This window comes from Sorex araneus, chromosome 3 (genome assembly GCF_027595985.1).
Source record: "Sorex araneus isolate mSorAra2 chromosome 3, mSorAra2.pri, whole genome shotgun sequence".
Taxonomy (NCBI): Eukaryota; Metazoa; Chordata; class Mammalia; order Eulipotyphla; family Soricidae; genus Sorex; species Sorex araneus.
In genome coordinates this window covers 222,704,616-222,719,851 of record NC_073304.1, presented here as the reverse complement: position 1 = coordinate 222,719,851, position 15,236 = coordinate 222,704,616, and the positions used below count along the sequence as shown (strand labels likewise).

Below are 15,236 nucleotides of genomic sequence, written 5' to 3'. Positions count from 1 at the left end.
CCCCCTCCCCCATCTCTTCTGGAGCGATAGCACATCGGATAGGGCGTTTGCTTTGCACACGGTTGACCCGGGTTCAATTCCTCCGTCCCTCTTGGAGAGCCTGGCAAGCTACAGAGAATATCCCTCTCGCACGGCAGAGCCTGGCAAGCTACTGTTGCGTATTTCAATATGCCAAAACCAGTAGCAACAAGTCTCACAATGGAGACGTTACTGGTGCCCATTTGAGCAAATTGGTGAACAACGGGACAACAGTGCTACAGTGCTCTTCTGAGAAAAATCTGAAAAGTGTCCCTAAAGATTTACCTCAGATAGAAACCAGAGGCTATAAAAAGTCCCACCCTCTCAGAGATGGGGGGCTGAATATCACCAGAGAAAATAGAAGCCCAGTGGCACTTATCACTTTGTCACTATTGTAATCTCAGCGTGGAAAAAAATCCTTCTAGAGAAAGCTAACTTAAACTAAGTCTAAGAAACATCAACTCTGCCCAAAAGTTGGATAAGGTAAAGGAAGAAATCACTAATAAATATTCTGTGAATTTTTCCATTCACAGAAGGTGAGGAGGTGGAGAAGAGAGAATACATTTTGTTAATAAGTTCACATCAGAAGCCTGTCTGATATTTGATTCTTTTCTTCTGACATTTTAAAGACAGTCCTCCCTCCCCTCAGAATGTTTATTGAGACACCGTAATTTACAAATTTGTTCAAAATAGAATAGTTTCAGGCAAACAGCGTTCCAACACCAACCCCAACCTCCAATGTCCCCTTCCCTCACCAATATCCCCAAGTTCCCTCCCAAGTCCCTTAAAGACAGTTTTTAAAAATGAGAGAGAAAGGAGTAAAACCAACAGTGCAGAAAAAAGAAGCAAATCCTGGTGAGAAGGCAGACTCTTCCCTGATACTGTGAAGGTGTGAGGAACACGACCTCCAAGTTTCTATTGTTATTGATGGCAAAAATTTTTCGTCAGGGGCATTTTGTTAAAAACCAAGGCTGGGGGGCTGGAGTGATAACACAGCAGGAAGGGCATTTGCCTTGCACATAGCCAACCTGGGTTCGATTCCCAGCATCGCATATGGTCCCCTGAGCACTGCCAGGAGTAATTCCTGAGTGTGGTCACATCACCGGGTCTGATCCAAAAAGCAAAAAAAACCAAACCAAAACAAAACAAAACAAAACAAGGCTGGGTGCTGGGGCTATAGTACAGTGAGTAGGGCATGACCAACCTGGATTTGATTCCTAGCACCCCATATGGTCTCCTGGGCACGTCCAGGAATGATCCCTGAGTGCAGAGCTGGGGATAAGTCCTGAGCACCACCAGATGTGGCCCCCAAACAAAACAAACAAAAACCGAGGCCAGGCCTGGGCCTTAGAAGTTAAGGCAGACAAAAAGTATAGTCGAAATGACATCTGCACTTATATGTTCATCGAAGCACTGTTTACAATAGCCAGAATCTGGAAAAAACCCGAGTGCCCTAGAACAGATGACTGGTTGAAGAAACTCTGGTACATCTATACAATGGAATACTATGCAGCTGTTAGAAAAAAATGAGGTCATGACGTTTGCATATAAGTGGATCAGCATGGAAAGTATCAGGCTAAGTGAAATGAGTCAGAAAGAGAGAGACAGACATAGAAAGATTGCACTCATCTGTGGAATATAGAATAATAGACTATAAGACTAACACCCAAGAATAGTAGAAATAAGTACCAGGAGGTTGTCACCATGGCTTGGAGGCTGGTCTCTCATTCTGGGCAACTCAGGGAAGGGAACACCAAGTAAAATGTGGTCGGAGGTCATGTGGGGGAAGGGTGATGCGGGCCGAATATAGACTAGAGACTGAACACAATGGCCACTCAACACCTTTATTGCAAACCACAACACCTAATCAGAGAGAGGGAACAAAAGGGAATACCCTGCCCTAGTGGCAGTGTGGGGTGGGGGGAGACGGGACTGGGGAGGGTGGGAGGGATGTTGGCTTTACTGGTGGTGGAGAATGGGCACTGGTGAAGGGATGGGTTCTCGAACTTTGTATGGGGGAAACATGAGCACAAAAATGTATAAATCTGTAACTATACCCTCACGTTGACTCACTAATTAAAAATAAACTATTAAAAATAATAAATAAATAAATAATTGCATTGTGGCCGCAAAAAAAAAAAAAGAAATTAAGGCAGAAAAATAATGGGCTGCACCAGGAGAGCCCTGACCCGCTCTGCACCCTCCTTTTCCAGCTGCCCTCGGGTCGTCGTTGCTTCTTTGTCTCCCAGTCACCTGTTCTCCTGTTCAGGCCACACACACAGGTCTGCCACCAGTTTCACAAGTGGCATTTAGGGTGTTCTAGATCTTTCCTGCTATTTCTCACAACTTTTCAGACACTTAAGGAGTCTTTCCAGAACTGACCACAGTCCCTAAAGCAGATCTTTAGTCTAGGTCTGCGAATTTAGACGAACATGAAAGAGTGAAAAAATGGGTGAATTACCCCTTCACTTTCTCTAGGGTCTCAGAGGAAAAGGTTCAGTTTCTCTTCTCATCATCTTTCTTTATTTTTGGATTGCAAGTTATAGAGTTGATTGTACAGTTCAAATAGATGGGTCCGGTCCCTCTCCAGATGGGTCCAGGCTTCTCTTTTGCCCATGTATAATGTCACTTGTCCTGTCCCCGGCATTGACCAATCCTAGACCCTGCAGTCTACTTGCTTCCAGGGTTAATGGCCTGGCCGGGTCCCTACACGGTTCTCTCTCCAGCACACACTTTCCTAGTCTGAAATCTTGTCGCTGGGCTTCTTTGGGACAGTACCCAGCAATCTCCTGACATCTGAGTTTTCCCTAGTTTCTGCCACGTGCCAAGGTGTGCCTGGGTGAGAATCCTGTGCTCAGTACCTACCTGTGGCTGGGCATTGGAGCCCTGCCCGCATACTGCCATCTGTCCAGGCCCCAAACCCCTGCCTGATCCTGTAGCCCTTCTGTGCACAATTGAGTGTGGGAAGCTCCTCCTCATCTTCAAATTGGCCCCAGGCCTTCTGGGGGACATGGGAAGTCATGGGTGGAACATCGAAGAAGTCATTTTAAATTTATCTTATACTTACATTTTATTAAAAAAATTTTTTGTTTGTTTTTGGGCCACACCTGGTGGTATTCAGCATTTACTCCTGGCTGTGCACTCAGGGATTACTCCTGGCAGGCTCAGAGAACCCTATGGGGTGTGGGTGATCGAACCTTGGGCAGTCAAGTGCAAGGCAAACACCTCACCTGCTGTATTATCTCTCCAGCCACTCATTCTGTTTTCCTCAAATCCCTGTTTGACTCCAGCAGAAAAAAAAAAAAAAACAGGAATATTTTGGTTGTAGCAACACCCTTTTGTTTTGGTGACAGGAAGTCCTGCGATTTTTCTCACCAACTTCCCCAAGGATGCCATCTTTCAGCTGACACACTTAAATGATTTCTGCACACCCGCCCCCCACACAGAATGTAAAGTTGCTAAAATGCTCATTTTTTTATTCTCTGCTTCCTCTCAGTCCCCCAAGATTTTATCCCGTCAGAACTTACCTGGGATAGAGCAGAAATAGAAGGATTTGTGGTTCGTACTGAACACATATATCAGTCTCGAAATTCGTATGAAAGCAGTGACCTGGGGCTGGAGGGCAGAAGTTAAAGCGTTTTTCTTGCATACAGCAGGCCCTGGTTCAATCCCTGTCATTGCATATGATCCCCTGAAGACTTCCAGGAGTGAGCCCTGAGCACAGAGTGAGGAGTAAGCCCTGAGTACTGTCAGGTGTGGCCCCCAAATCAGAAGAAAAATAATGGCTTTGTTACAAGGGTGACAGTGAGAAACCTCTTTTTTGAGCCACACCTGATGCTGCTCAAGGCGTAGTCCTGGCTCTGCACTCAGGGATCACTCCTTGGCAGGGCTGTGGGGACCATATCTGGTGCTGGGGATTGAACCCTTGTTGGCCGTGTATAAGATGAGCACTGTAATGGTGATTATTATTCCAGCCGGGAAACTTTTTTGGAGGGGGTTGCCTCCCCAGCTGTGCCTAGGAGCTCCAGAGGTCACTCTCAGTGACCCAGCCTGGTGATGTTGGGCCTGATGGTTAGATGCTTGGCTGGGTGGTATGGGGGCCACCAGGCTATCCTGGGGTTTGAACTCGGAGCCTGGTGCATTCAAGGAATGCCCTCCAACTCTTTGAACTGTCTACTCCATGGTCCTGGGAAATTGTTTCTTTTCTTTTTTTTTTTTTTCTTTTTGGGTTGCCAGGGATCGAACCCAGGTCAGCCTCATGCAAGGCAAATGTCCTACCTACTGTACTCTGATCCATGGGAAATTGTTTCTTATTCATCATGGGTGGTGATGTAGCTAGTAACTAAGTATAGACTGTATCACTGTATCACTGTCATCAAATTCATTGATTTGCTTGAGTGGGCACCAGTAACGTCTCCATTGTGAGACTTGTTGTTACTGTTTTTGGCATATCAAATACGACACGGGTAGCTTGCCAGGCTTTGCCGTGCAGGCAGGATACTCTCGGTAGCTTGTTGGGCTCTCCGAGAGGGATGGAGAAATCGAACCTGGGTTGGCTGTGTGGAAGGCAAATGCCCTACCCCTGTGCTATCGCTGGAGAGATAGCCCAATGGGCAATGGGTTGAGAGCATGTTTTTGCATGCAGAGACTCAGTTTAATCCCCAGCACCAACCCATATAGTTCCTCCAAGTGCAGAGCTGGGAGTGGTCGCCAAGGACAGTTGGGTGTCCTTGAAAAAAAAAAGAAAAAGTAGTTAAGAGACTGTCCAGACTTTATGAACAGAGGTAAGACCATAGATGTATGATGGCTGGCGAAGATATTTTGATTTTTTTTCTTTTTGGGTCACACCTGCAAAGCACAGGGGTCTCTCCTGGCTCATGCACTCAGGAATTACTCATCGGTGCTTGGGGGACCATATGGCATGCTGGGAATCGAACCCGGGTCAGTGGAGTGCAAGGCAAACACTCTACCCGCTGTGCTATCACTCCAGCCCCTGGCGAAGATATTTTGAGATATTTTCCTATGAGTGCAAGCATAGACTATTACAAAAATTTTTTTTGTGTGTGTGAAAGTAAATTATTTGCTGGGAGGGCTGGAGAGATAGGGCCAGAGCACATGATTTGCTTTCAGGAGGCCTGGGTTCCCTCCAAGCATCACTTGGTCCTCCAGGCACTGCTGGGAGCAACCCTTGAGCACCCAGCAGGGAGTAGCCTGTGAACATAGCCAGGGGTGAACCCCCCAAATAACAAAAAACACCCCCCCCAAATTACTGGGAACTGAGGCCGGAGTAATATAATACAGCAGTAATATATTATACGAAGTAATATAATACTTACCTTGCACATGGCCCACCCAGGTTTGAACCCCTAGCACCTCGTATGGTTCCCTGAGCCTACCAGGAGTGATCCCAGAGTACAGAGTCAGGAGTAAGCCCTGAGCACCACCAGGTGTGTGACCCAAAAACAAAAGCACTGGAATTTTTTTTTTTCTGTGCCAGAAATGAAACTGAGGGCCTCCTGTATGTGAGACATTCCTCTACCACTGATCTATAGCCCAGGCTTCAATGGCGGTATTAAAAAGACCACAAAGAGACTGCCCAAAGAAAGCCAGATAGCAATAATGGATAATTTCTGTATGACATTTAAATATCCATATTTATCCGAAGGACAATTAGACTGCATTCACTTTGGAAAGGTAATTTCTTTTTTCTTTCTTTTTTTTTTTTCTTTTTGGGTCACACCCGGTGATGCTCAGGGGTTATTCCTGGCTCTGCACTCAGGAATTACTCCTGGCGGTGCTCAGGGGACCATATGGGACGCTGGGAATCAAACCCGGGTCGGCTGAGTGCAAGGCAAACGCTCTTCCCGTTGTGCTATTGCTCCAGCCCTTGGAAAGGTAATTTCTTAAAAGGGAAAATTAGGAGTATCTGTGTTTGAGTTTCAAAATTATTTCAACTTTATTTCCCTTCCTTGGCTTAAAAAAGATTTTCTTGGCATTATAGGAAATATATGTATTACTTTTGAAGACGCACAGATAATGGCACACATAAATAAAACTAAGTTTCCCATTTCCATTTTGGCTGTGCTGCATCCTCAATAATTTCCATAAAATTAAAAAAAAATGCCTACAGAGGCTGGAGAGATAGCACAGCGGGTAGGGCGTTTGCCTTGCACGCGGCCGACCCGGGTTCAAATCCCAGCATCCCATATGGTCCCCTGAGCATGGCCAGGGGTAATTCCTGAGTGCAGAGCCAGGAGTAACCCCTGTGCATTGCCAGGTGTGACCCAAAAAGCAAAAAAAAAAAAAAAAAAAAAATGCCTACAGTACTCACTGCTACTACGACTGTGTTATGGTTCCATAGCCCTTTCTGCCACACAGCTTTGAAAACAAAGAAACTACATGTTTATTTCCCCCTTCTAGTTAAATATCGGAGGAAAGTGGAATATAAATAAGATTTTTTTTTTAAGGCAAAGAAGCACAAAGAAAGGAAGTCGAATGGAATCAACCCTGGAGAGTCTGGCTCCAAGCTGGCTTGTGGAGCACATGGCATTGAGCGAAGATTTTTCCATTCCTTCATGGGGAGAAGGAGGTACCGAGCTGGGTGGGAAGAGCTTGGAGGCACAGGGCCGTTCCTCAGGGCTTGGAAACTGCAGTTCTTGGAGCAGTGAGCACGGCTTGCGTTTCCTCTGCCATTCTGTGTCGGGTGAGAAGTCAGTCTCAGGGTGAGGCAGTGTAGATACTTAGGAGCTAAACCTGGGTTTGTCTTTTTTTTTTTTTTTTGCGAGGGACGTACCTAGCGATGCGCAGGTGTTACTCCTGGCTCCGTGCTCAGATATCACTTCTGGGGCCGATAGAGGATGCTGGACATCTGAGTCAGCCTCCTGCAAGGCAAGCACCCTCCTGGCTAGACTACCACTCCAGACCCAGGGTCTGACTTCTTGCCTTTGTGTACACTGCAAGGTCTGTTTTCATTTATCTGAGTCATGTGGCAGGAGAAAGGCAACCCCGTTAGGCTGCCTCAGAGACTGAGAGCTGTGGGGGAGGGGGCCCCGAGCTCTAGATGCTCTATGTGGAACAGGTTCTGAAGCCTGCGGATATGAGCATTGGGAAACTCAGGGGTGAAGACGTGGTTTTCACAAGAGGGGTCCGGGTGGGGGCTGTGATCTACGCTCAACAGACAGGTTCTACAGTGACCTTGGGCTTGGCCTTGGAATTGGAACTGCCCCTTGCAGTGCGCCCACTATGTGTCAGCTCTTTGCGGAGCTAGCTCATTCATTCCTCACTCCAGCAACGTTAGAGCAGGATTATCCCAGTTTGCAGAGGAGAAAGCCAAGGTCCCAGACAGTGCAGTGGTTTGCCTGAGGTCCCTCGGCTGGATAGTGGGACCTATCCGTTTCTTTATCGGTAAAATGAATTTATGATAGCATGAGACTCCAATGCCTCCAATTGCTCCTAGCAATGCAGAGACAAAATCTCAGGAATACAGGGATCTGCTGGAAAACGGAGTTTCACCTTCAGACAGTTCTTTTTTCTCGTTCTTTGGGACACACCCGGCTGTGCTCGGGGATCACTCCGGGCGGGGTTCACGGGACTATATGGGATGCCAGGGATCGAACTAAGTTAAGCCGAGATCAAGGCAGGTCCCTACCCGCTCGCTGTACTATATCACTCCAGCCCCTTTTTCCAGATGTTTCCAAAGCCCAGGCTCAGAGAGCGCCTTTCCCCCTCCCTACAGGCTCCCGAGGCGCCTCTTCTGCGGGCTACTATCGCCCTCTGCCGACCAAATGGGGGAACGCGCCGAAGGAAAGTCTCCGGGGCCGAGAGCGGGACAGAAGCTCACGGGTCCGTAGAGGCTGCCCATCAGTAGAGGGCGCCCACCCACTCTGCCGTCCCTTCTCTAGGTTCTTCTCTAGGTTCTTCCGCTCTGAGCTCTATGATCCATCCGGTTTGCGTCATTGCCGTAAACAAAAGAAAAGTGCGCCAACCCGGAAGTGGAACCCGGCGCGGGGTCGGGCTAGCACCGCGGGTCGGAAGCTCCCGAGTGGGCACGGGCCGTTGCGATGGCTGTGGCCGTGGCGCTGGCGGGAGCCGCCATCGGATCAGAACTGGGCCCCGCGGAAGAACTCGCCAAACTCGAGTACCTGTCTCTGGTGTCGAAGGTCTGCACTGAGCTGGACAATCACTTGGGGATCAACGACAAGGACCTGGGTAGGTCCTCGGGAAGCGGTCGGAGAGCGGGCCGGTGGGCCGAGTGTGTGTGTCCGTGTGTCCGTGGCGCTGTCGCGGACCGGGGGCCCCGGGGTCGTAGCCGCCTATCTCGGGGACGCGCCACTCCGAGCTGTCAGTGCAGCCCGAGGCCGCGTTTTCACGCCCACATCCTTCACCAACCTTAGCAGCCGCTGCTGCCGCCGCCGCTCCAGGATGACGAACGTCGACGTTTATCCGTGATGTCGTGCTCAGTGCTGGGTCGCGGCGTGTCTGAGAGCAGTGACCGTTCTGGATGAAGAAAACGTGTGTGTGTGTGTGTGTGTCTGTGTGTCTGTGTAGAAAACGTGTGTGTGTGTGTGTGTGTGTGTGTGTGTAGGCAGGCCTGGACTCGGCCCTGGACTCAGCCCAGCGCCCCTCAAATGGGGGGAAGCTGCTGTATTCTCTCTCCAAATGGATGAAGAAAGTGTGTGTGTGTGTGTGTGTGTGTGTGTGTGTGTGTGTGTGTGTGTGTGTGTGTGTGTGTGTGTGTGTGTGTGTGTGTGTAGGCCTGGACTCAGCCATGCGCCCCTCAAATGGGGGGAAGCTGCTGTATTCTCTCTCCAAATGGATGAAGAAAGTGTGTGTGTGTGTGTGTGTGTGTGTGTGTGTGTAGGCCTGGACTCAGCCATGCGCCCCTCAAATGGGGGGAAGCTGCTGTATTCTCTCTCCAAATGGATGAAGAAAGTGTGTGTGTGTGTGTGTGTGTGTGTGTGTGTGTGTGTGTGTGTGTGTGTGTAGGCCTGGACTCAGCCATGCGCCCCTCAAATGGGGGGAAGCTGCTGTATTCTCTCCAAATGGATGAAGAAAGTGTGTGTGTGTGTGTGTGTGTGTGTGTGTGTGTGTGTGTGTGTGTGGCCTGGACTCAGCCATGCGCCCCTCAAATGGGGGGGGACCTGCTGTATTCTCTCTCCAAATGGATGAAGAAAGTGTGCGTGTGTGTGTGTGTGTGTGTGTGTGTGTGTGTGTGTGTGTGTGTAGGCCTGGACTCAGCCCTGCGCCCCTCAAATGCGGGGGACCTGCTGTATTCTCTCTCCAATCCTAATTGGTTTTGTTCTTAACAGACTTGAGCCTGGGATGTGGATCAGTGGTAGCGCACATCCTGACGTGTGCAGGACCTAGCTTCAGTACCAGGCACTGCAAAAGCAGAACAAACCAACCTCCAACTTATTTTGAAATGGATTTCTCAGTCAAATCTGTTTTGGTTTGTGTGTTGGGCTTTATTTGGAGTGGGGGTTCCCTCCCCAGCGGTACTCTGTTGCTGGGGTCAAACTCAGGGCCTGTCACATGCACAGTATGCTCTGCCTCCTTTGAGCCATCTCCACACCCCAGGTTTTTGGTTGCTTTTGTTTTTTTTTTTTTAATTTTTTATTGTGGAAAGTTACAAAGTTACAAATTTTTCAGGTTTAAATCTCAGTTATACAATGCTCGAATACCCATCCCTTCACCAGTGCTCATATTCCACCACCAAGAATCCCAGTATAGCTCCACCCCGCCCCCTCACTGTTTTTTTTTTTTTAATTGGCTCTTTGGGGGCAATACATGTGATGTTCAGGGATTGCTCCTGGCAGGCTTGGTGGGGGGAGGTATATGGGTTGCTGGGGATCGAACCTGGCTAAGCCACATGCCAGGCCAGTGTCCTACCTGCTGTACTATCATTCTAGCCCCTGGTTTGTTGTTTGTTTAATAGAGTCCATTCCCAGTGATGCTTGAGGGGCGTATGAGGGTATGCTTAGTGGGGCGAGGCTGGCACGAAGGGCCAGGCAGTGCCAGGGATCAAACTCAGGGTATGTTGTGGATATGCTACAACATTTGACCTATGTCCCTCTGTTTTTTAACTCCTTTTCTATTTTGCAGCTGAATTTGTTATCAGTCTTGCTGAGAAAAACACCACCTTTGACAGCTTTAAGTCTTCTCTCGTCAAAAATGGTGCAGAGTTTACGGTAAGTGTATCTGGAGATCCCTTTTGAATATTTACTGTTGTGCTTAAGATTTTGACAGGGATTAATTAACACAGGATCTTGATAGAGAAAGGAGTATGTACTGGCCCTTAAGTGTATAAAGCTTATGTACCATGAAGCAGTGGTGATACAGTCAGATTTCCTGTGGTACCTTGGGAAATGAGGTAGGATTAAGGGTCACTCCTGGCTCTGCACTCAGGAATTACTCCTGGCAGTGCTTGGGGGGCCATATGGGATGCCGGGGATCGAACTCGGGTCAGCTACATGCAAGGCTTTTAAAAGCCTTGCCTGCTGTGCTATCACTCCACCCACCAGGATTAAGTCTTTTTTTTTTTCCTTTTGCTTTTTGGGTCATACCCGGCAATGCACAAGGGTCACTCCTGGCTCTGCACTCAGGAATTACCCTTGGCAGTGCTCAAGGGACCATATGGGATGCTGGGATTCGAACCCGGGTTGGCCTCGTGCAAGGCAAATGCCCTACCTGCTGTGCTATCGCTCCAGCCCCCAGGATTAAGTCTTAATGGGTGTTTAGATTCTTTTTCTGTGAGTCAGAAAGTAAAAAACAAGAGTCTAGGTTTTAGAGATTGTTGTGGGCCATGGAGAATACAATATTAAAGGGAACAAAATGATGCATGCACGTGCCCCCATCTCCAAGGAACCCAAATATTAGCTTTCTCTGAACCCATGTTACTAGATTTGTACCGAATCAGTTTAGTGAACCCAGGACATTGCCACTGCTCTTTAGGATATCCCTGTTCCGGTTTGTTTATTTGGAGTTTTTTCCTTTGCTTTGCTCATGGCTTACTCCTGACTCTGTGCTCATGGAGTGCTATATGGAATGCCAGGGATTGATCCCTGGTCAGCTGTGTGCAAGACAAGTGCCCTGCCCATTGTACTATGTCTCCAGCCTCAAGGATACCCTTTATTTAAAAAGTGGATTTAAGGGGCTGGAGCGACAGCACAGCCGGTAGGGCGTTTGCCTTGTGTGTAGCCAACATGGGTTCGATTTCCAGTATCCCATATGGTTCCCAAGCACTGCCAGGGGTAATTTCTGAGTGCAGAGCCAGGAGTAAATCCTGTGCATTGACAGGTGTGACCCAAAAAGCAAAATATTTTAAAAGTTAAAAAAAAAAAAGAAGTGGATTTAAGCACCTGTGGGGGACCTAATAACTTTTGTTCTCTTCCTTTTCAAAGGATTCTCTCATTAGTAATTTACTGCGTCTCATCCAGACCATGCGGCCTCCAGCGAAGCCTTCCGCTAGCAAAGGTAAGCAGAGCATCCAGCTGAGCTGAGCCTCCAGAAAGGTGTGGCAGTTGTGGGCATCCTGCACATTGCTTGTTACCCTCTCATGGTTGCTGAGGTCATTGTACTAATAACAGATGTCATGTGACTCAAGGAGAAAATGCAGTTGACATAATGAAATGAATACCTTGCATTACATGCCCAGATAGTTTGTTGAGGATTCTGTAATCGGTGTTTTTAGAAAATTGTGTTTCTACTGGGTGAGCAGGGTGATATGAAGTAAAATGCCACGACCTGTGTTAGCAGGATGCAAATCTAATGTTGAAGTTCTTTCTGTAAAGTGTTCAGAGTATTAAATACATATTTTTTTCTTTCATTCCCTCCTATGTCTGTATGAAACAAGATCTCGTTGTTAAACCCAAAACTGAGAAAGAGAAGCTGAAGGAACTCTTCCCAGTCTTGTGCCAACCAGACAACCCTTCTGTTCGGGTACTGATGAACATTTGAGACCGTCTCCGATAAATGCGTGTCCCCTGCCCTGCGCTTTTCTCTGGATCATACATTTGTTTTATTGGCTTTTTTGGTTTTGGACCACAGCCAGTGATGCTCAGGGATCACTCCTGGTGGGGCGTGGGGGACCCTATGTGGTGCCAGGGATCGAACCTGGGTCAGCCTCATACCCCTGTACTATCACTTCAACCCCCCAAATACAGACTCTTGAATGAATGATTTATTTTTCCCCCCTCCTCACATGTTTGCCTTTTGCCCTTTGCAGACCATGCTGGACGAAGATGACGTGAAAGTAGCTGTGGATGTTCTGAAAGAACTGGAGGCTTTGATGCCCAGCGCTGCGGGCCAGGAAAAGCCGAGAGATGCTGAGCACCGGTGTGTCCTTAATTTCGTTTGAAAGTTGAGGATGTGCTGTGGCAGTTGAATTTTATGGACCCTTCGTGCAATAAGTTTACAGTCCAGGCTGGCCATGGACTGTATATGGCCATATTTTGTTGTTGGTTTTCTTTTAGTTCTGGGGCCACACCAGGCAATGCTCAGGGGTCACTCCTGGTTCTGCACTCAGGAATTATTCCTGGCGGTACTTGAGGGGACCATGTGGGGTACCAGGGATTGTATCCTGGTTGGCCTTGTGCAAGGCAAGTGTTCTACCCACTGTACTACCCACTGTACTATGGTACACTCTGGCCCCACGTACCATATTCTTGCATCTGTCTTCCATTATTCCCTCTTGTGTTTCAGCAGTAAATGCTGAGATGTCCAGAAGCAAAAAAGATTGGGGGGGCCAGAGCAATAGTACAGTGGATAGGGCATTTGCCTTGCACACGACCGACTTAGGTTCAATCCCCGGCATCCCATATTGTCCCCGAAACAATGCCAGGAGTAATTCCTGAGTGCAGAGCCAAGAGCATCTCTGGCTGTGACCCAAAAAGAAAAAAAAATATCTGGGCTCAGAGAGGCAGCGTCCTTGACTGGCCTGCAGGGATGCCACTGCCACTGAAACTCGAGCTCAGCTCAACCCCAAGTGGTGGCTTCCTGTGTAGGTGCCAGGTACTTAGGGGTGCAAAGGTGGGGCTGGTTTCTTTCTCTCTCTTTTTTTTTTTGCTTTCTGGGTCACACCCGGCCATACTCAGGGGTTCCTCCTGGCTCTGCACTCAGGAATTACTCCTGCGGTGCTCGGGGAATCATATGGGATGATCGAACCTGGGTTGGCTGCGTGCAAGGCAAACGCCCTCCCCTGCTGTGCTATCACTCCAGCCCCTGGTTTGTTTTTCAAATGGCTGTTTCTTGGTTTGTCAGGGACAAGATCAAAAAGAGGAAACGCAGTCGGAGCAGGAGCCGGAGCCGAGAGCGAGAGCGAGAGCGAGACAGGGAGCGGGAGCGGGAGCGGGACCGAGACCGAGACAGAGAGCGCGACCGGGACCGCAGTCGTGACCACAAGCGGAGACACCGCTCCCGCTCCCGGACCCGGGACAGGAATAAAGGGAAGTCTAGATACCGCTCCAGAAGCAGAAGTCAGAGTCCCCTCAAGGACCGGAAGGACCGAGACAAATATGGGGAGAGGAATCTGGACAGATGGCGGGATAAGCATGTGGACCGGCCTCCCCCTGAAGAACCGGCCATCGGGGACATCTACAACGGCAAAGTCACCAGCATCATGCAGTTTGGCTGCTTTGTGCAGCTGGAGGGCCTGAGGTAACTGATGCCTCCCTGCCTGCCTGCCTGCCTGCCTTCCTCCCTTCCTCCCTCCTTCCCTTCCTCCCTCCCTTCCTCCCTCCCTTCCTCCCTCCCTTCCTTCCTGCCATCCTCCCTTCCTGCCTTCCTGCCTTCCTTCTTCCCTTCCTGCCTGCCTGCCTCCTTTCCTTTATTTCTTTACACAGGGAACCATATGTCGCCCAGGCCGGCTGCATGCAAGGCTAGGGCCTCACCCACTGTACTTTCATCTCTGGTCCTACGGAAGTCCTTTCACACCAGAGAAGGGCCATGTTCTTCTGTCTCTTGAGGTTTCACTTTTGAATCGATACAACGTGGGGCCAGGGTGATAGTACAATCATAAAATGCTTGCCTTAAACCCAGCTGACACAGGCTCGACCCCACAGTCATCTCCAAAGGGCCCCTGAGTACCACCTGGAGGGATCACTGAACACAGAGCCAGGAGTAAGTCCTGAACACTTGTAGTCCCAAAACAAAAAGAAATGAAGTAATGCTGTAAGCAGCTAATGATACTTGAAGCAATCAGCCATATCAGATCGTTAGGAATCAACTTATTCGAAACATCACGCGGACATTTATTTTTTCTCCGCCTGCAGGAGGCTCTGTCCGTTGACTGGCTGAGACGTATGAAAGCTAATCTTTCATGTGTCTTTTCCCTGGGAGGGTGATAATGTCTTTGGCTGTTTGGCCATTTCCGGGTGATGTAAAAACCTTTTGCTTGTTCGGCTCGAGCAGGGGTAGGGTCGGGAGGGCACAAAGCATTTGCAGGTGTGTTCCAGGCTCTCTGCTGTCCCGCAGGAAGCGGTGGGAAGGCCTGGTGCACATCTCGGAGCTCCGGCGAGAGGGCCGCGTGGCCAACGTGGCTGACGTGGTGAGCAAAGGACAGAGGGTAAAGGTCAAAGTGCTGTCCTTCACCGGGACCAAGACCAGTCTGAGCATGAAGGTAGGTGAGAGTTGGCGGGTTTCCACATCCGATGACCGCCGAGCGCCGAGAGGATGTCAAGGGGCCGACACTCCCCCCTTTTTTGGTGTCTTAGGATGTGGATCAAGAGACCGGAGAAGATCTCAACCCGAACCGGCGACGGAACCTTGTCGGGGAGACCAACGAGGAGACCTCCATGCGGAACCCAGACAGACCCACGCACCTGTCTCTTGTCAGCGCTCCTGAGGTGGAGGACGACTCGTTGGAGCGGAAGCGCCTTACCCGCATCTCTGACCCCGAGAAGTGGGAGATCAAACAGGTAGGGGCCGTTTGCTCATATGGGCATTTTGTCACGCGGCGCACACGCGTCACGCTTCGTCACGAGGGTAGGGTGCGGGCCCAGAGTGCGCAGACCTGCCCTCGCTTCTGACTGCTGATCAAACAGGACGTGTGGTGGCCTGGTGGGGATGAAGTGAGCTGACAGACACAGACAAGTGAGCGTGTGCGGGTGACAGGGACGCTGTAGGTGTGTCACTGGTATCAGCGCCAGGGGCTGTGTAGATGGATCTCGGCTCCAGAATGAGCATATCCCAACCCCTGCTCCAACCTCTGGTTCACAGAAGGG

The 15,236-nt window shown here is 49.4% G+C and overlaps 1 protein-coding gene across 1 annotated transcript in view; it reads left to right on the top strand.

Annotated features, from left to right (window-relative positions):
- The first annotated feature begins 8,010 nt into the window (after positions 1-8,010).
- Positions 8,011-15,236, top strand: part of DHX8 (DEAH-box helicase 8) — a 34,265-nt gene continuing 27,039 nt past the window's right edge. Inside the window, exons 1-8 of the mRNA XM_004620970.2 lie at positions 8,011-8,226; positions 10,120-10,205; positions 11,418-11,490; positions 11,870-11,955; positions 12,242-12,351; positions 13,276-13,671; positions 14,488-14,632; positions 14,727-14,930. Of these exons, the coding sequence (XP_004621027.2) occupies positions 8,079-8,226; positions 10,120-10,205; positions 11,418-11,490; positions 11,870-11,955; positions 12,242-12,351; positions 13,276-13,671; positions 14,488-14,632; positions 14,727-14,930 (1,248 nt within the window). The 5' untranslated portion in view covers positions 8,011-8,078. The remainder of the gene's footprint in view (positions 8,227-10,119; positions 10,206-11,417; positions 11,491-11,869; positions 11,956-12,241; positions 12,352-13,275; positions 13,672-14,487; positions 14,633-14,726; positions 14,931-15,236) is intronic.